The sequence below is a fragment of the Sciurus vulgaris genome (genome assembly GCF_902686455.1).
Source record: "Sciurus vulgaris genome assembly, chromosome: 3".
In the NCBI taxonomy this organism is placed as follows: domain Eukaryota; kingdom Metazoa; phylum Chordata; class Mammalia; order Rodentia; family Sciuridae; genus Sciurus; species Sciurus vulgaris.
The window spans coordinates 132,821,071-132,841,390 of NC_136463.1; the positions used below are offsets into that span (position 1 = coordinate 132,821,071).

The following is a 20,320-nucleotide window of genomic DNA, read 5'->3' on the forward strand; positions in this document are numbered from 1 at the left end:
GCCAGTGATTTCCCCCCCTTGAGTTTGCATTTATTATACATATTCAAAGAAATATACAATGATGAAAGTACTTGGTCACAGAAAAAGAGAGGCACACAGCCATCACAACACTCACAAGAAGAAACCCCTCTATTTGCAGAACTTATAAAAAGAGACCTAGCAGTGATTCTCTTGTGTATTCCAGATAATAATCTCCAGCATTAACATCAGACAACTGGCAGTTCAAAAAACAATGTGGAGGATGAACAAAGCATTACTCATAAACAGAGGTAATATGAACAAGGAAAGATCAACTGACGCCATCATCTAGGAAATCTCCTGAGGATAGAGTTTAGGATTGGATTAGCTGATGATATCTGATAAGAAAGGAGAAATGAATACTATCCCTGATCATGATTATAAATCATCAAAGTGCAAAATTAGTGACTAGAGAAATTTAAATACGGTGGAAAGGAAGGTGGATTGAAGAGTTACTGAAGAATATATTACTCTATCTTTTGCAACAAGCTTAAGAAAGATGACAGGACAATGTATTCTCACTATAGAAAACAAATACGGTAGCAGTTGTCTCAAGTTATAGAATTATTTTTATAGCCTGATTGTAGTTACAGTTACACAAATCTGAAAGTGTCAAAATTCATAAAACTGGGGTTGGGGTTGTGGCTAAATGGTAGAGTGCTTGTGTGGCATGTGTGAGGCCCTGGGTTCGATCCTCAGCACTAAATATAAATAAATAAATAAAAGTTCATTGACAACTAAAAAAATTATTAAAAAATTCATAAAACTCTCATACCCCCTCCATATCAATATGTATGATAACTTAGAAAGTAAAAAACAAAACAAAACAAAACAAAAAAACAAATGTGAAGGGTATTACGTTTGACTAAAGAATACAAAATATTACTGAAAAATTCAGGGATTCACTTTGTTCAAGGTCATAACTGATTAAAATTTTTATTTTTTTTTTGCTGTGCTGGAGATCAAACACAAGACCACACATGCTAGGCAAGCACTCTACCAATGAGCTACGGCCCCAATCTTTACATTTAATTTAGTGAGAATAATAATAATAAAATTCCATGAGGTAAAAAAAAAATCTCAAAAAGTCAGAAATAAAACCTCAGTTTACTTTCTTACTTTGTTCACTAGTGCCTATATTTAAGACCACTCCCTTGCCAAAACATAAAACTGTACTTTCTGATGGTTAATTAGCAGAGATGGCAAATAAGTTTTAAGAAGTTTAAAAATAAAATAGGTTAATTTAACTAGCAGAATAAAAAAAAAAAAACTCCAAAGTTTTGCAGTTAAAAAACAAAATATTTTATTGATATTTTCTGTTCTTAGATTCTGAAAAATACTTCCCATCTGGTGATGTGTGAAATACATGGGATAAAAGTATATGAATATTTCTCAAACATCAGTTTTCTCCATACCACTTTCATTATTTTTGTCATATCCAACACTAATATTTTATTTTAAAATCAAATTTAAAATATTCTGAAAACATAAGCAAAAATATTTTAAAATTATAGTTTTAATATACATTCTTTTTCACTACTCACTTCAGAAATGTATTGAAAATTGACATTAACAATCAAAACTTTTACTACTAAAATAAATACACATATGCTAGTTGTTCCCATTAACACAATATAGAAGAAGAGATAAAAGACAAATCTACAAAAATGTAGCTTTAATCTTTTAGTAAACCAAGATAACTATTGACGGGTGCAATCCTTAAATACATATATGTTCCTTTACGCTTTTGAGGTTGTTAGCTGCCTAAGTATCTTTTTAAATAACTTTTGATAAAACTTCATTCTGCTCAAATCCCATAATGGCTGGCACCACAGCAGTCAGAAAATACCCCTTTCTGTTCCCAAGGCTGAGAGCTCTCAGTCCTGAAAGGTGATCTGAGGCCGAGTACTCCATGTACAAGGGCAGGCGAGTTCCCAGCCATCTACTCTCTGCAAAGCAAACTAAGAGCTTTCCTTCAAGATATTAGTCAGAATTGGCTTTACTTGTATATATATATAATCCTAATTTTCTTCACAAAATCAACTAAACACAATTCTTGTATCCCTTCCTACTTAAACTGTCAATAACTTGCTGTCTTCTCATTCTTTAAAATGACGTGTCACTAATCATATCAAAATGTTATCCCCTTGGATAACATTCACTATTTCCCACTTGATTCTCTTTTTCCTTATAGGAATTTTGAGAAAAGACCCAATTTCCCTCATCTAAATCTCTTTCATTATTCTCAGAGACTTCTATAATTATAATTTTTATTGGAATATTTTTGGGGACCTGAGTACATTAAAAGAAGATGTTAAATGTCACAAAAAAGAATGCTCCACTTTGTAATTTGAACCTTAAACAGACCCTGTCAAGCTCATGTTTTGAATATTGGTCATCTGATGCAATAACTACAAATATGTGAGTCATTTCAGTAGGATATATAAAAGGTTTTTAGATTTTTAAAATAGAAAATGATACAATTCTAAATATTTGTCTTTAGTGTTTCCACAATGTTGTAAAAGTTAAATGAAAATAATAACTATGGTATTAACTTATATTTAATTTTTTTCGTGTGTGTGTGTGTGTGTGTGTGTGTGTGTGTGTGTATGGTAATTATTTTATTCAAACACCAAATTTCAGAATGAATAAAGCATTCAGCATAAAAACATTCTCATAATTCTTAAAATGTTATAAATGCAAGTTAGCCAATTTAACCGAGTCAAATATGTCCAAATAATGATTATTTCATATGTATTCAGGTAAATCACTGAGCAATTGAAATTGCCCAACAAACTCATATTTTTTAGATTCAACTGGTATTTCATAGACATTTAATTGTTAAAAATGAGTGCTTTCAACAATCTTTATTAAAAAATTTAAAATGTTTTAAGTGAACAAAGGTTTGTTAAAATAGTCACATTAAATTAGCTTGGGTTAGTTCACACTGCACAAAATACTTGTTTGTGAATTGAGAGAATTATGATTTATTAGGAAATAAAACTAAAGAAGCTTTTCAAAGGAATAAAAAAAACCTATCATAAAGTTCTAGCTACCAATATTCCTTACCTGGCAGAATTTATTGGTCCCAAATAAGCCTCTTCTTTTCTAAAAAAGTAAAAGTTAGAAGTAATCATCTGAAATCTTGAGGCCAGCAAGCACATTTACACGTTTTAAAGTTTAGAAAACTTACTTTTCTTGCTCACTCCTGAGTAAAATACCTGCAGTGCTTACTAACTAAAAAGTAACAAGAGTTAACACTTGTCAGTTTTTCTAATGAAAATCATGCAGAAATGAAAAGCAAAACCTATTAATGCAATTAACTGGTAGGTAATAAAGATGAAAGATGGGGTTGTGGCTGTTACTAGGAATCGAGGAGGAAATAGGAGGCTACATATGGGTGAAATAACTTATTATATCATAGTGCATACAAAATGAATTAACGAAGCTCGCTGTATCACACCATCTATTGTATTTTCAACATCAAAATAGGAATAAAAATCTTTAGTGCATTTGCCAAGATTAGGTGGTACAAATCTGTATGAATTTTTAAAAAGATCATTACTTTCTCTGAGTATAACGAAAAGTAATTTATATCTGCATAGTATAAGCAATCACATAAAAATATGCAGCTGAAAATAAAATGTAGATACAGGAAAAAGAAACACTAGCATGAATTTAAGGTAAGGCTATGTGATGATCAAGTGACTGGACAAACAGATTATATTTAGGCTCTCAATGATTTTTCTCCATGGAACTTTAGTAGAAGCACAAACTTGTTCAACCATTCCAATTCTTTTCAAGAGGCTTAAATTTTGAGTCCCCCCCCCCCCCCCCGCCCCTTGTAAGAGTCTTTAAATGATTTAACTAGCTATCAAGTAAGGCTGGCAATGGAAATGAGCTGGGTACCACACCACTAAAAATTAAGAACATTCAAGAATTGTATAAACTTTCTTTTATTCATACTGTTCTTAAACATGAGAAAATCTCACCTTAAACATAACCATTTGCTTTAACCAATGCTTTGAAAATCATCTGGTAAGTATTCTTTATACAATACAACAGAGTCCACTAGCTTTTCTATTAAGCAGAAGTAGAAATTGGGTTTTTGACTTCTGAAACTTAAAATCAGTCATTCAACAAATATTTCTGGAGGTCTGTTGTATCTCAGATGTTACCCCAGACTAGATGGGGAAATGACTCAAACACAATAAAGGACATAATTTTAAAAAAGATAAAGTGTAAAAAGGATAATACAAACTCTAACTGGAGTCTGCATTAAGAAATCACCATTAAGCAAAATAATGAGGCATGAGAAAGAACAAAAAAGTCCGTTTCCTTTGCCCCACCTTACCACCCCCCTTTAAATTTTCTGACACTTTAGAAATCCAAGATCCTCCCTTTAGCAGTGATAGCAATGTGTATTCTCCCAGGGGTATTCACTTTTTAATTCCTTTTCTAGCTGTTTAATAACAATATTAATACAATAAGAGCAGCTTAGATTTACAGAGCTCTTACTATGTGCTATGAACCATACTAAGAAATTATTTCATGTAGTCACTACCATCACATGAGGCAAATATAGTTATTTTCCTCTTTTTAAAAATGAAGAATACCAAGTTTTGAGAGGTTCAATTTCTTATTACTCTTAAGTCAACTTGTATAATGCTGGAGTCAGGATTCAAACTCACACAGGAGCCTCTCTCTCTCTACTCTACTCCATGCTAGAGGAACCTTCCAAGGGAAGGCACTGGGTTAGGGTGTATATTTGGGGAGGAAAAGATGAATATTCTAGAGCTTCTGCAGCCTGGAAGGCAGCTGCCTACCACAAACTACACTTGTCCTTCTGATGCTTATGTAAAAGTTTCCTGGAGAAGTGAGCCTGTGTTTTCCCTTTCTGACCCATTTCTGTTATTCTTAGGATAAACCCATTTTTTTCCTGTGTAACTTCAGGAAACCCATAAATAAAATTTGGGCTGTTCTGCCCTCTTTCCCCATTATAACTATTTGATTTGCACACAGACAAAAAAAGTTCTGGAAATACTTAAGAGATTACACATTAGCAGGTGGTAGTCATCATTTGCACCTGTCTTTGATTTACAAAGAGGCTCTCAGCTACTAAACCCTGTAACTTAGGGCCTTCTGGAAGTTTGGCTAAGCATTAACTTTTTAACTGTGACATTATTGAATTACAGTACTGCAAAAAGAATACCTTCTTCATCCCTTCCTTTTTCAATATCAGACTTATGAAAAAGTATGTGACAATAGGGTCTCATTAAACTTCAAATGTTCATAAAGTCACACATTTAAAGCTGTGTTATTGGAGAATAATAGTTCTCTAATGTTACTTCAAAAAATGTTTTGCCTTTCATATTGACTCTGACCACATGCCTTTATGTTAGTGTTTTATTTTCAAATCCTTAAAAACTGAAAATAGAAACAGATAATGTTATGATAATTTCTTCTCTCAAAGACCAAGAAACACAAATGATTACATATTGTTGACAGTATTAGTTCAACCATGTAACTTTGTGCTATTTTGGATTCCAAATCAGAAGACTCAATAAAAATAAATGGCATGGAACATTACACTGGGACTGCATGCTACCGTGAGACTTGCATTTTTGCATCTGGAATGTCTAAAAGCTGACACTTGGCCATTTTGATGCTGCCTCTCCTCCCCAGAGCACCCTGACAAGGGTCTGCCTGAATGCTGTCAATGCTGCTGAAAGGAAGACAAATGACATGCCACTCTCTTCACAAACTGCTGATTAAACCAAGAGTCAAATATTTGGAAAGGTGCTTCCTCCAAGAATCTCCAGCTCTTTGCTAAAACCATACATTGGCCATGTCTTGCAAAGAACATCAACTGTGCCCAGCAGAATGTTACCCTGTCATTCAGAACTGGTACAAAGGCTAACGTGCACTGTAGAGAATAATATGCAAGTCACATTTTATTTAAGTACCAGATCAAATAAAGTTGTTATTATAATTACTACTACGACTACTACTACTACTAGTACTACTAATATTTTATCAAAAAGTTACAGGCTTCCAAGTATTTTGAGATTGGTTGACAATGGCAGCATTTAATGGCTACAGAAAGTAAGTGGGATCCCAAGACTTTGTCTCTTCTCACCTTTCCCAGGCTTCCCTAGTGGCAGTCAATATTCCCTGTGGGAAACAGAAGTGGAATCTGCCCAGAGGTGAGGCAGCCTATCAGAAGAGAGTACAGATTAGCATTTCATTTTGTTCTTCCATTTGAAAAACACATTTAGAAAGCTGACCTCTTTCACTCAAATTCCATATTGTCGGGGGGGGGGGGGGTCCTCTTTGAAGAGCTCTGGGATTCATCAAATAAGACTTGTGTATCCCATTGACAAAGAAAAAAAAAAAAAACCTTGATCTATTTTGAAGATGTGTTTCGAAAAGAAGACTAAGGTCTGCATTTTCCAGTATTTTCCTCAAGAAATTTCATCTTGCTTTTATTATTCTGAAGAATAAAAAGAAACGTATGGAATGCCAAGAGACTGGTGTTTGTGCCATAAAATAATGACTTCTTTCTAGACCACTCTGATAATGAAAGATTTATTAGAGTTGAAAGGTTCTTATTTTTTTAGGTTTTAAGATCTTCAGAGGTTAAGGGTTTCATATCAACTTGAAATACATAGTTCTATCCCTGAGAAATTTTGTTCCTTTCCAACATATCACACTTTTTGTAAGTGCATGATTTTCAATTTATTATTATATTTCTTACATTTTTCTTCAAGAGTTATTCATTTACAAAAGTTTACTAAGTATGCTGATTTAGGAGATAGACATAAGGTAGAGAACCAGCCTCCAAATATCCAACACTTGGGCTGGGGTTGTAGCTCTGTGGTAGAGAGCGCTTGCCTAGCATGTGTGATGCACTGGGTTCAGTTCTCAGCACCATATATAAATAAGTAAAATAAAGGTCCATTGGTAATTTAAAAAATATTTTAAAAAAGAAAATAATTTATTTAAAAAAATCCAACACTCTAGTTGGGGAAACTTAAATGTCTAAAGATATAAATAAGGCATTTGCAATTGTCATAAGTACTATTAAAATAATAAAGCTGGAGAATGGAGAAACAATGATATTTTAGCACAGATAATTCCTAAAAACATTTTAGTTGCCTTGGTACCCACTGTGATTCAGACAAAGTATTTTTACCTGTGAAACCATATCAAACATGCAAAAATAAGAACAATATTTCATCATTTAGGGAATTTGATATGGAATTCATAATTGTACACTGGCAAAAATGGTAGCGTAAGAGGGCACATTCCTTGGTTTTCAAAGTGGTATCTGAGATATTGGCCAAGGGTTTTCTTCAACTGCTAAGTATTAAGTCGACAAATGCTCTTAGCACCAACACCACTACCATGTCCCTAAGAAGAAAGGGACACTAAAGGGATCTGCATTTGGAATTTCTCTGAAGAGAGTGCTAGACTAGACACACCTCATCTGAGACCTTCCTAGTGTGTTTCTATGCAGTGTGACTGGCCTGGACTTGGTTCTGTAATTGGTTAGTGAATAGTAAAATGACCCTGTTGCTTTTATTTTTAAAATAAACACAGATTTTATCCAAGATTGTAAAGATATGATAGCAAAATAATGTTTTTCATCTTTAATGCTTTGAAAACTTTAGAGTCGCCTAATAGTAAAATAAAACAGCTAAATGTAAATGGACAAGTGGTTTTACTGTTTCCTTCTCTTTACCCAGTAATTCAGAAGTTTTTAAATGATTCTGAATAGAAAGAATAATTTTTAAGTTCTTTTTTAGACAGTTTTGTTGTTGTTTTGTTAATGGAAGATGACATAAGGTTAGACTTGTGTGTTTTATTGAGGCTGAATGTGTAACTAACTCTGACAGTAGATCCTTGTATGTAGCAAATATGGTCAGTACAAATACAAAATCTTCCACTTTCCTGGCTGCTCCACAAGCCAGGTGATTTTCCATGCTGCTGGGGATCAAGAGTGATGCTGTGAAACTGTAGTTACTCTGCTGGGTAATTTAAGAAGCCACATCGAAGAGCTTTTCAAAAAGTTCAGTTTAACAAATGGGACTTTCAACTTATTTCTGCAGTAGGTATGGTACTAGTCTGCATGTTCACTCATACCTGGTTGTCACTAACACACACCAGCAATGTTTTAGATGTTTCCTATTAGCTTTAGATGAGTAAAGAATTGAAATTCTGGAATCTCATGAAAATCGAAGAGTTCAGTAGAGCAGAGGAAAAAGACCAGGGCAGGGAGGAGAAGAGGGAAAAGGGAAACACTGGGGAATGATATTGGCCAAATTATGTTGTTATCTTGTGTGCACATATGAATATAAACACATAATTAATCACACCATTATGTAAAACTATAATGTACCAATTAAAAATATGGAAAAATGTGTTGAAATTCTATTGCATATGAGTCCATATTCAAGTTAAAATGCATATGGAAAGGTCCAGTTGGTTAATGTTATGCATTAGGAAGCCCAGACTAACTTCAACGTCAATTGCAATTGTTAAACTCAATGCAGGGAAAAAGCATTAAGGTAATAAGCTGAATTATGCCTCCAAAGGGAACTTGTGCTTTTCTTTGTTTGTTTCCATTTTTGAGCAAGCAAATGCTTAGAAGTGACTGGAAACCATTAGAAGAGAAAGGTGTTTTTCCATCAGGAGGCAAAGAAATTTCTTGAAAGGTTTTCATTTTATATTCAATATTTGATGTTCCCATACTAAAATAATTTCTAGCCAAAGTACATGTACAAAGTTGAGACATCTGTAGCCTCTTTCAAAGATAACGTAATGAAAAGTTCATATAATATTGTTAGATGCCCTTTGGAAAGACTATAAGAAAAAATATAGAATTTTTAAGGGAGAAGAAAAAACTACCTGGAATCTCTAAGGAAATTAATAAGAACTTATCTCTACTGCAAATTTTAATATCCCAGAGGAAGAAATGAAACATACTACTAATTTTTTTTTTGTCTCTGGAGAAGTTTCTGTTCTTAAAGTATTTATACTTTATATTTTTCAATAAGATATGTTGATATTTTTTAAAACAACAGCTGAAGACATATATAATTGATAAAATATAAATACCAACAAAGATGGTTAGAATTCAGAGTTATGAAACAGGAACTGGATTTACCAAAAGAATCTAAAATAAATGGGTTGGATGTTTCCTATGTTAGTATTAGTACTGTGTCTCCTCAGGGTGAAATAAAATAAGAAACACCATTTCAGGAAAACAGACTACAGAATAGTTTTTGAATGGATGTATAAAATACTAAATAAGAGACATATAAGAATAGGTCATGAGAATGATTATTCAATAATACATTTGAAGAAGGATTCCATACTAATATTTGGAAGTATAAGCCAAATACCTGAGAAAGAATATAATTCTGTTCTTTCTTGGCCTTTCTTTGCACTTCTTTAAGTACTGACTTAAAAACAACCTCCAAAACATCCCCAAAGGTGAGTTTGCATAACATAAAATTCAGTGCCAAAAATAAGCCCAAGAAATATCTTTTCAAAAAACAATTATTTATTCTTTAGAAGGAAGAAAAAAGCACATGAGTAACCAAATACTGTGTGTTATACTTACAAATGTAGGATTAAGAACAATTGGTGTTAAATCTCCAAATCCAAATATGTATGTAAGGATTATTTACTTGTTTTTTGGTAACTGGGCTAAAAAACATTAGAAGGATTTTCTAAGAGACCAGGAAGTGATGAGCTTTCTTGATTTAAAAATCAATATACCTCCTGAACAGCCAAATGCATTAAGTGACATCCTTTCAAAACCATTCTGTCAAAGCTAAGTGTGAAACACTGTTCAGTAACTAATTAGATATATTCTGATGCTGAGGCAAAACAGGTCCTTGACACAAGTTAAAAAAGGCATAAGATGAGAAGGAAACCCCACCAGGCAGGAAGAAGTGCTAAAACCTCAGCCTGTCTGGATATATTCTTGATTTTGTGAAACAATGGAAATGAAATGTTTCCCCCAAATAGACAACAGATTTCTTACCACTGCACTAAGTAGAAAATGGTAGTTGAGAACTGCCAAGGTTTCTTGCAAAGAAACAAATCTGGTGTTCAAATTCTGGGCCACTCGTTCATTGTGAGGTGATAAAATGTCACAGATCCTCTACATCTCAAACTTGTTTATTTTAATTTGAGATCCAGAAGCCCCGCCTCCATCGAAAGAGAATCCTAACTGGAAATTCAATACAATTAAATACTGAAACTGAGTTCTGTTAAAGACAGGTAGGTCACACCCTAATCCCAACAGCAGGATTTTAGTCCAACTTTCTCATTTGAAAATGAGGCCAGATTTGAGAATTTTAGTTACTTGCTTGAGCCTCCTCAATTAATACCAGAGCCCATAAAATTATGGCATTTGTAGGCAAATGGATGAAATTGGAGAATATCATGCTAAGTGAGATAAGCCAATCTCAAAAAACTAAAGGACGAATGATCTCACTGATAAGCGGATAAGGACATATAATGGGGGGTAGGAGGGGTTAGCGTTAGGGTTAGGGTTAGGTTTAGGGTTAGGGATAAGGAGGGTGTAAGAATGGAGGAAGGAAGGACTGCATAGAGGGAAAAGGGGTGGGAGGGGTGGGAGGAAGGGAAAAAATAACAGAATGAATCAAACAACATTGCCCTATGTAAATTTATGATTTTTAATAAAAAAAAAAAAAGAAAGGTTAAAGAGGGAAGGAAAGGCCAGTGACTATGCAGGCCATGAGGAAGACTGGGGTTTATTCCAAACGCAGGGGGCAAATTAAAGAGTTGTAAGGAGAAAGCAAAACAAAACAAAACAAAACAAAAACAAACAAACAAACAAAAACACCAGAACCCAGATTTTGTGCTAGAGGTGCTAGATTTGTCAAATAAAAATTTAAGATACCTAGCTAAATTTAATATCGATTGATGTTGGGCTTGAACCCAGGGCCTTGTGCATACCTAAGCATGTAATACCATTGATCTACAACCACAGCCTTAAATTTTAATTTTACATAAACAATACATTTTTAGCATGAATATGTTTCAAACATTGCATGTGACACACTTATACAGAAAAATATTTATTGATTACTCTGAAATTCAGCTTTTAGCATCCTTTTATTACCTGTCCTCCCTTTCTGATTCCCATCCAAGGATATCACACTACATCAGTGTTGACTTTAGTGGTCCTCCTTCTTGCAGACCTACCTTGTCACACTAAATATTTTAGGTTTTTAATTAGCAAAGTGGTCCATGAATGGTTTTGTGAACACAGGATGTTAAAACTATTTTACATCATGCATTCATGTCCTTTTGTATGGATGCATATGTGTACATATATTAGCTCTTCTTAGTAGAAAATATTTTTGGTTTAAGTTTGTTTCTGCATTCATATTATAAAAATGTACAAGAGTTGCAATGTAAAATAAAGAACTATAATAAAATGCCTCACTCTACTCTCTGCAGTGATAATTGCCTTATTGAATAAGGCTCTGTTAATGGTACAGCTTGACATTTAACATTTGTTCATTTGATTTATAATTACTTTTACGTGATTGCAAGGAGGCTATAGCTCAAAACAAAAGTAGTTTTAAACTTCACTGTCTTCATTTTCTTTTGAATTTGTAAGGAAATGGAGTCATTTACAGGTAAAACTATTTTATTTACCAAAATTATTTCAAATATATACAAAGCCCTTTTTGCCTCTAAGTAAAGTCACATAAAAATAAGAGAGAGTGAATATAGTAAATGAAATCACCAAATTAAAAATGCATCCAATTTGTTTGTATTTTGGCCATGGATATGGCATTAAGATTTCCTAATTAAGGGATGGAGAAAAAACTCCATGAATCACACAGTAAATTGTCATGAAATACAAAATCTTTAGTAATATTCACAAAATTTTATTTAATGTTATGAGGCAAAAAGGCATTTGTTTTTATAATCTATCCACTCCATATGATTTTCAGAAACATTCCTGAGTTAATCTTTCCTTTCTGAATTTAGTTTATCAGGATGGTTAACCCATAAGTCTTAACAATACTCATTTGAATTCACCCTTTCTGACCCCCAGAACCTCTAGGATTTTTACAAAAATTGGACAAATATCTATCTATATCTAGCAACACAAGAAGCTGATATGTCATTTTATTTAAAGATTTTGTATAATTAGTTAGGAATCACCAAATGCCTGACAAACAACAGAACAATATCACAACATCAATCGTTGGCAGTTATCAAAACACTACAGCTTGACTAGCCCTCCCAGAGCTGGGGTTAAAAGCTGTCCTCTGGAAATCAATCATGCTCTCGGCAGAGGAGAATATTTCAGTGATGTGAACGCTGAAATGGAGACTATAATCTTTTGTGATTACCCTCGAGGCCGAAGTGAACGCCAAAAGGAAAGTCCATGAATTGCTGATAATTTCCCGTGATGACCGACTCCCAGGAAATTCTGATATTACCCTTGCACTGTAACAAAGGGACTGTTCCCCAGACAAGTAGCTTCAAAGAACTCCACATCTGGGGGTCACAATGCTTCTTCAGAAGCTACTCATCCATTATGGGAGCCAGGCCTGTGAGGCAGCAGCTCTCTCTGAAGACAATGGAGGGTCTGATTGCACATGGACTGATGAGCTGTGTGGTACAGCCTGCCTTTCCAGAAAGTTCTTTTTTGAAGGAAATGATTTGAACTTATCAGTTTTAACTCTCTTCCCAGAAATCTAAAGAATGATACATCTCTCTGCTAATAGCTATGGAGCTATAACTATCTCAGTTGGTATAATTTTAAAACTTTTATTCAGGTTGATATTTTTATTCTGAGAAGATAGTTTCCATACCTATGTACATACCCTAAAAGTCTACATAATATTTGGGATAAAATATAAAGCTATTATTCTTTTTTGAGTAAGAAACACACTTAGATGTTATCACTCAGAGGTCAGGTTAAGTGGGTCCTTCTCATGCAATTAGCAATTTAAATTCAGGAAAAAAGGAGTGTGTATGGGAGCAGAGTAAAGGGAGATGTACCCAAGAAATTTTAGGAATCAATTTCTATTACCAGTACAAGACGGATAATTTGATATGTTGCTACTATGACTAAATTTCAAGTAGTTTTTCAAAATGACCATTTTAACCTACTTGCAGCTTGATTCATGAATAATGTGGAATAAAGATTCTTCGTTTGAAAATCAGTATTTTAAAAATATAACAAAGTGTTATGATGACTTAGGACTCGATGACAATGTGTCATAAGTACACCATTCTCATCAGTTTGCGTGCAGCTTTAAACCTAAACACCATTGAAGATAAAAAAGGAAAAAGAATACAATTAAACTGGCTGTAGTTATTCCCCCTTCTACTCCTCAACCTTCTCCAAATTCAAATGCAGCTCTTCATTACTACTTCCAAGCAGTCAGACAATTCTGATCTTTAAGTGTGCCTTTCAATGATCTCATTCAACTAACATAAATCGAACATTTGTTATGTATCAAGTATAACTATTTAAAACTGGAGTAATAATTTCTTAATCTCAAGGTCTTAGCCATATGTATATCCTTGGAATCTCCATAATTAGGATAGTGCTACTGCACAGCCAGCCCCAGCAATGAAACACAACTTGGTTTATGTAAGGTAGGTAGATGAGAACAAAAGGATAAAAATATTAGTAAAAATTAATATTATTTATAAGAATACAGTTTTGTTATTTTGAGTTCTCTACTTGATATTCATGGTTATCTTAAATTATTAATATAGTGAACTGGGCACATGCACTCCTGTAATCCCAGAGGCTTGGAAGGCTGAGGCAGGAGGATCGCAAGTTCAAAGCCAGCCTCAGCAACTTAGTGAGGCCCTAAGCAATGTAGAGACCCTCTCTCAAAATAAAAATAAAAAGGACTAGCCATGTGGCTCAGTGGTTAAGTGCCCCTGGGTTCAATCCCTGGTACCAATAATAATAACAATAATAATATGGTGATGTTATACACTTATTTTTCATAAATTTCAGAAAATTCCAGAAATTTTCTAAATATTAGTCATACCCTCAATTCATCATAAATTTAACCAACTGAATTTTTATAATGTAAAGATTTAAAGTAGGAAAACATTATCATCCCTAGTTTTTAGGGATAAGTGGCTTTCCAAGAGACATGGGTCTTCTGACTCCTAGTTTAGTGCTCTTTCCTATACAAATTAGTGGATCGTTCTTTTCCCGCCATCTAGTGCCTGCTTTCCTGGGTGAAAAGTGCAGTGCCAGGCAGCTAGGACTATTAGAGGTTTACTTTGGAACCAGTCAAGTAGAGTTCTCAGAGGTCAGGGATAACTCTTCAAATGGCTTTTGGGAGGAGGTGGGATATAGGTGATGAGTGAATAACCAATTAAATACATAAATGCCACCACCTTCTTTAGAGGGAAAGTACTTCAAAAGTGTACCATATGATAGTTGCTATTAGTCAGGGTTTAGCAGGCAACAACTTCAGCTCATTTTGAGAAAGGGAGATTTTGGGGGTTTAATTATTCATTATGACAATCAATTACCTTACATTTGATGGATTTGGTGTCTCATAGGAAAAACAAAAAAACTAGGCCCAGATGTGCGTTTTTTTAATTATTGGAGAAGTTCTGTAAACTTTTAATTATTTGTAAGTTATAAGCCTGTCAAAGATAAGATATATTTTCTACTACATCTTTCGTATCTTTAACTGGCTGCAGAAGATGTGTTCTCACTAAGAGAAAACAAGTATGAGACTGACAAGACAAATCTGTATTCTAAGTAGAATGTATAGCAAAAGAGAACTTTCGACCTGTCGTTAGGAACCATGGATTTATTGGGTACTTAAAAAAATATGTCACACATGAGTAATCTGCGCAAAGTAAACACCATTTAAATTTGGGGTAAGTATGGTGGAAACTAGCCCTTCCCTGTCTGATAATTCATTTCTTTTTCCTTTTCAGTGCTAAGGTTTTCTACTAGAAGAAATCAGAAGACTGGTTTATATTTTTCAGTCTTTTGATCTGCAAAAAGAGTTCAGCAATGACACAGACAGTCTATTTCATATGTGGGAACATTAAAATAATTAATTGTATTGTGTTTAACACCCTCTGATACTGCAATTCTATGGAAACAAGGTGCTGCTCACATAATTTATGCTTTATTTCCTCATTTTATTTCAAACATAAGAACATGAAAAGGAAGATAAGAAAATCTAAAGTGAAAGCTAAATTTGAGAAAAAGTATTTTTCTAAGACTTCAACTGAGTTCTGCAAGCATGTTGAAACTTCACAGGTTGCTAAATAGCACTCCAATTCATCTTTAGCACCTTCAGCGTAACTATAAAACCAAAAGGACTGGAATAATCCACAAGCATGTCCCCATTCACAAAGAGACTAAAACTTTATTCTGAATCTAAGAATCTAGAGGGAGGGGGGAAAAAGAAGAAAAGATCTGTGTTGTTGGATGGGTTCTCAAGTTTTTGATAAAAGCTTTTCAGGGATCACCACTATTAATTAATGTTTATAAAGCAACCAATTTAGAATACCTATTCTAGCCTGAAGGGAATGTTTTATACAATAATATCTTACTACTCTTTTTTTTTTGGTATGTATTAAGTTCTTCTACTTTGCCACAGGCACATAAAGGCTTAGTCATTGAGGCAAGTTAAGAACAAGGCTGGAGGTTTCTTGTGCTTCCTAATTAACTGGAGACTTGTTAAGAATAAGATAAAAATTTTAAAGAGGACCTGACATAGACACTTTTTCCAAGTTGACTCTACTCTTGAAAAATGCTGACCTGGGGCAGCGCCAAGACTAAAGACCTGTCTTGCCAGAAAATCTGATGAACCCTCCAAGTACACATAATCCTTGAAACTCTAGCACTGAAGATGAGGCCCCAGAGCCATGTGAGGTTGACTAGGATAATGAAAGGGACACCCAAGAGGACATGGCATGGTGGGACCATAGATGTCTCTCTTCATGGTTCCTGAAACCTTGTGTTCCCTTACCTCATTAGGGCTCATCGAGGTCTTAATCTGATGTTTCTTCACAGCCGCGAAACATCGGACCAAGTAATAAATACTGAGTGTTTAAATATCAACTGAATTGACTTTACTGTGAGCAGAATTCTCTATTGTGCTATAGCAAATTAAATGATAGAGCAAGTCCTATCAGACAGCAATTTCTGTGTTATTTGTACAATGGTCCCTCCTTAGAACAATGACTGGAACATGTAGATGTGCAGTAAATGATTGAGAATGAGTGACTTTTCCTAGACACCTTAAAGATATACTGTATTATATAGAGAGAACCACCATACAAACATACATATATGCATACATATAGTATTTGTGTATTAAAAGAGGGTTCAAGAGAACATAGGGAAAAGGGAGATTTGAACAGTCATTAGCATGATAAACCTGAGGCCTTTGAGTAAGGCAAGAAACATGAGTTGAATTTAAAAAGGACACATTTGTGGTTTGAAGGGCAGAGGGAAACAATAGTACAGATTTTTTTTTTCCCTCCCAAAGATTGAGTTCACCTAATTTCTCTCTCTGTCAGATTTAATAGGAATGTAAAATTTTCAAGGCACAGAAATCTATGCCTAAGCATTCATACAAGGATTTTGTTAGCTTCATACCACCTTTCAAAGATTTACTATAAACATTTTTTTTTTATAATGATCTAGGGAGTGGTGCTGTTGACTTATCTAAACTCAATAGCAGACCATTGATTTCTGCCCTTTTCAAGTGAATTTAAGTAATCATGGAAAATTTCATTTCAGCATATTTTAATACTACACACTTTAGAACATGTAAAAGAAGATGAACTTCCAATATATTTTAAAGCATATAATGAAAAAGAAAAATTCAACCATATTTTATTTTGATTTGACTGAAATAAACAAATCAGTTCAAGTGGAGTCAGTTAGGTATGCTTGTAGCTAAGAAATATAGAATATGTAATCATTTAATGACAGCAGGCAGTATTAGAGCAAAAATAAAATTCAAAGGGCAGAATTTTATATTAGGTTTGCATTAACAGAGGTAAAACATTCTACTTCAAAAGAATGAAAGAAAAATATGTATTTGAATGTTTAAATAAGAACTTTATTAAATCAATAAAGGTATAAAATGTAGATAAAAAAGTTAAATAGTCTAGATTACTTTGGGTTTCCTTATAAAAAACATTTCATGAGAAACATGATATAAACAGCAAAGTAAGGGTGATTTTAATTTCTAACTTCTTTCAAACTTCCTTGATAAATCTATTACTATTTCAACTATAAGAAAGAAAACTTTAAAAGTTCAATGATATTGCCAAACTAAGTATGAATCAGAATCTCAGAGGACCTAGAATGATAAAATAAATGGTAATCATATAAATTATTTCCTAGCTTGTCATGGATGACTCAGAATGGAACAGCGGTTTGGGACTTTAGACATAGAAATAATCTATTCTGTTCCACATATTTGTTCATGTCAGGAAAAAATGATTTCAAGGTAGATAGTAAAAATTGTATTATTTTTCACAAAAATAAGATTATTGAGCTTCTGGCAATAAAGTAGCAGTGACCTGCCTTGTGGTTTCCTACAGCAATTGCAAAAACATGGCAGGATGAACAGAGATATTTCATATGAATAGGCTCATAAAACACCTGCCACTTGGCAGAGAAACTGGTGACTGCATCCCCTAGGTGGCTCTTGATTACAGCTATATCTCTGGAGAGTTACACAACTACATCTGCACATATGCAAATATTGTCTATTAAAAATAAACTATCTGGGGTTGGAGATATAGCTCAGTTGGTAGAGTGCTTGCCTTGCATGAATAAGGCTCTGGGTTCTAATCCTCAGCACCACAAAAAAAAAAAAAAAAAAAAAAAAAGAAAGAAAGAAAACTACCTACTTATTGCCACATATATACATATATCGTAGGGTTGGGTATGTGTCTCTGTGCACTTGGGCTGCCATAACAACAAAATAGTATAGCCTGGATAGCTCAACAGAGATTTATTTTTCAATAGTACTAGAGGCTAAAATTCAGAGATTAAATAGGTGCCAGAATGGTGAGGTTCTGATGAGGGCCTTTTCCGAGTTGGCAAAAGGTCACCTTCCACTGTGTCATCATGTGGTAAAAAGAAAGGGAAAAGAATTCTCTGTGTCTCTTCTTACAAAGACCCTAATGCCATCATGAAAGTCCCACCCTCATGACCTTATCTAACTCTAATTACCTTCCAAAGGTACCATGTCCAAACACCATCATGTTAGGGGTTACTTAAACATGAATTTGGGGGGACAGAAACATTTATTTCATGACAGTAAATGTATGAGTGTGTCTTGTAAGTGGACTTATTTTATCATTAGTGTTATCTATCTTGGTAAGTATGCAATTTATTTCAATTCTGAAATCTCTTCTTAATGGGGATTAAATACTGAGAATTATCCTGGTTCTGAATGAAGACAAAACTTAAATTCACAGTAAAGGAGATGGACGATTCTAATTATAAAGAGAGAAACAATTGTGTACACTTCAGTAGCTCCTAAAATATCATATACAGAAATTAAAGAATGACCATAAAGCATCTAACAAACTTAAAGTAAAATGAATAATAAAATAATGAAAACAGCTCAGTCATATAAAAAGTATTTTCTTGCCGATGGTTCCTGAACCATAAAGTATAACAATTATTAGAACTTTTCTGGTGTTTATTGATTTTTATTATTTTTTATTTGATTTTATTTTTAAAAAACTTTTTCACAGTTGTAGATGGACAGAATGCCTTTATTCTGTTTATTTTTATGAGGTGCTAAGAATCATATAAATGCATTCTACTGTCATGTACAACTAATTAGAACAAATAAAATTTAAAAATTAAAAAAAAAAAATTAAACCCAGCACCTCACAAATGCCAGGCAAGTGCTCTGCCACTGAGCCCCAGCCCCAGCCCTTGATTTTTATTATCTTGTCTTTTCAAGTATACATACCCTATTTCTTAACAGGGTAAGAACTTGTATTTCTTACAAGTTTCTTGGGCATGAGGGTATTTTTGTTTTTATTATATTTTATCTTCTTCCCCAAACCCAGTACTCTCTTGTTCAACAAAATCCAACAACTCTGTTTTTTAACTAAAGGCTGGGGCCTTACAACAAGGGATGTAGTAGGGACGTCAGTTTCCATATTTTCCACTCAGAGAAAGTTGGGAAGTACAGTTGGAGAAAACTTTGTAACTAATTACTGCCTTTAGATTTACAAACATGCCTATTTTTAGGAAAATAAAAATGGAAGTAAATACTTGGACTTATTACCTTGTACTTAGAAGGGGCTATGAAATTCAGTGAAGGGGCTATGCGATTCCTTTGCTAGATGAAGGAATATGAACATTGAAAATCAATTCAAAGTTCTATGTCCTTTTTTCCCATCTTCCCTTCAAAAAGGTTTATTTAGCACCTATGCAGACACCAAACATCCTAAATTGAACAAGATGTTGTCCTTGTCCTCAAGGTTCTGGCATTTTAGTGAAGAAGGCAAATAGGTGAACTATGATATGACAACCGCCGTAATTGAGCTTATCTGTGGTACTTTGGAAACACAAAGGATGGGACTTAGCTGAGACTTGAAGAATCACAGAAGATTTCCTGAGAAGGAATGGATATCTAAGTTGAACCCTGAAAGACGAATAGTTGAAGGGGGATGACAATGGTAGAAGTTGAGCACTAGTAAGCAGTCAGGCAGAGAAGCCTATTAGGACTTAGATATAGAGGTTTATGTGTGGGTTTGCACAGTCTTTTACCTAAAAATGATTCAAAAGATCCTTTGTAAAGTACAACTCCTGAAGTTAGCATCAACATGTTCTAGTTACACATCTTGACATTGAGCCCATTCTAAATTATCAATGAGTCAAACTCCAGCTTCCTTATCATGTCTCTTCATAACTCTGTTTAGACAGTGTCTTGATTATTTGCTTATTCTTCATACAGAAGCACTGAGAGAGACTTTGTCAACTGTGGAGTAAAAAACAAGATAGCCACTATTTCTTCATTGTGTAAACTTAGCATAGAACAGGCACATTTTATTTTTTTAATACAAGAGAATCCCATTTCAATTCTTGTTGTGTCTCATGTAATGTTATCTATCATACTCCACTATAAAAAGAAGGAAACCATTATTTTCTATATTTTTTTAAGACTCCATTTAAGGAAAGTAGCAAGGCTTCAGATTTTTAAAACTTTTAGCTAAGGTCTCAGAGCAGAGTGTTTTCATTGTTCTGATAATA

General features: G+C 33.9%; 1 protein-coding gene and 1 long non-coding RNA gene across 13 annotated transcripts in view; both read right to left on the reverse strand.

Annotated features, from left to right (window-relative positions):
- ZNF385B (zinc finger protein 385B) overlaps positions 1 to 20,320 on the reverse strand; it is a 361,157-nt gene that overhangs the window by 63,227 nt on the left and 277,610 nt on the right. For 10 of the 12 annotated variants that reach the window (XM_079132968.1, XM_079132976.1, XM_079132974.1 and 7 more), the window contains one exon: positions 3,088 to 3,126. The exons of the other annotated variants lie outside the window; for them this stretch is intronic. In XM_079132968.1, coding sequence (XP_078989094.1) covers positions 3,088 to 3,126 — 39 coding nt within the window. The remainder of the gene's footprint in view (positions 1 to 3,087; positions 3,127 to 20,320) is intronic. 12 annotated transcript variants of the gene reach the window in all.
- LOC306657199 lies at positions 3,857 to 19,803 on the reverse strand. The gene is made up of 2 exons (XR_013762726.1): positions 10,889 to 19,803; positions 3,857 to 10,409 (listed from the first exon to the last, which is right to left on the reverse strand). It is a non-coding gene; the product is annotated as an uncharacterized lncRNA (long non-coding RNA).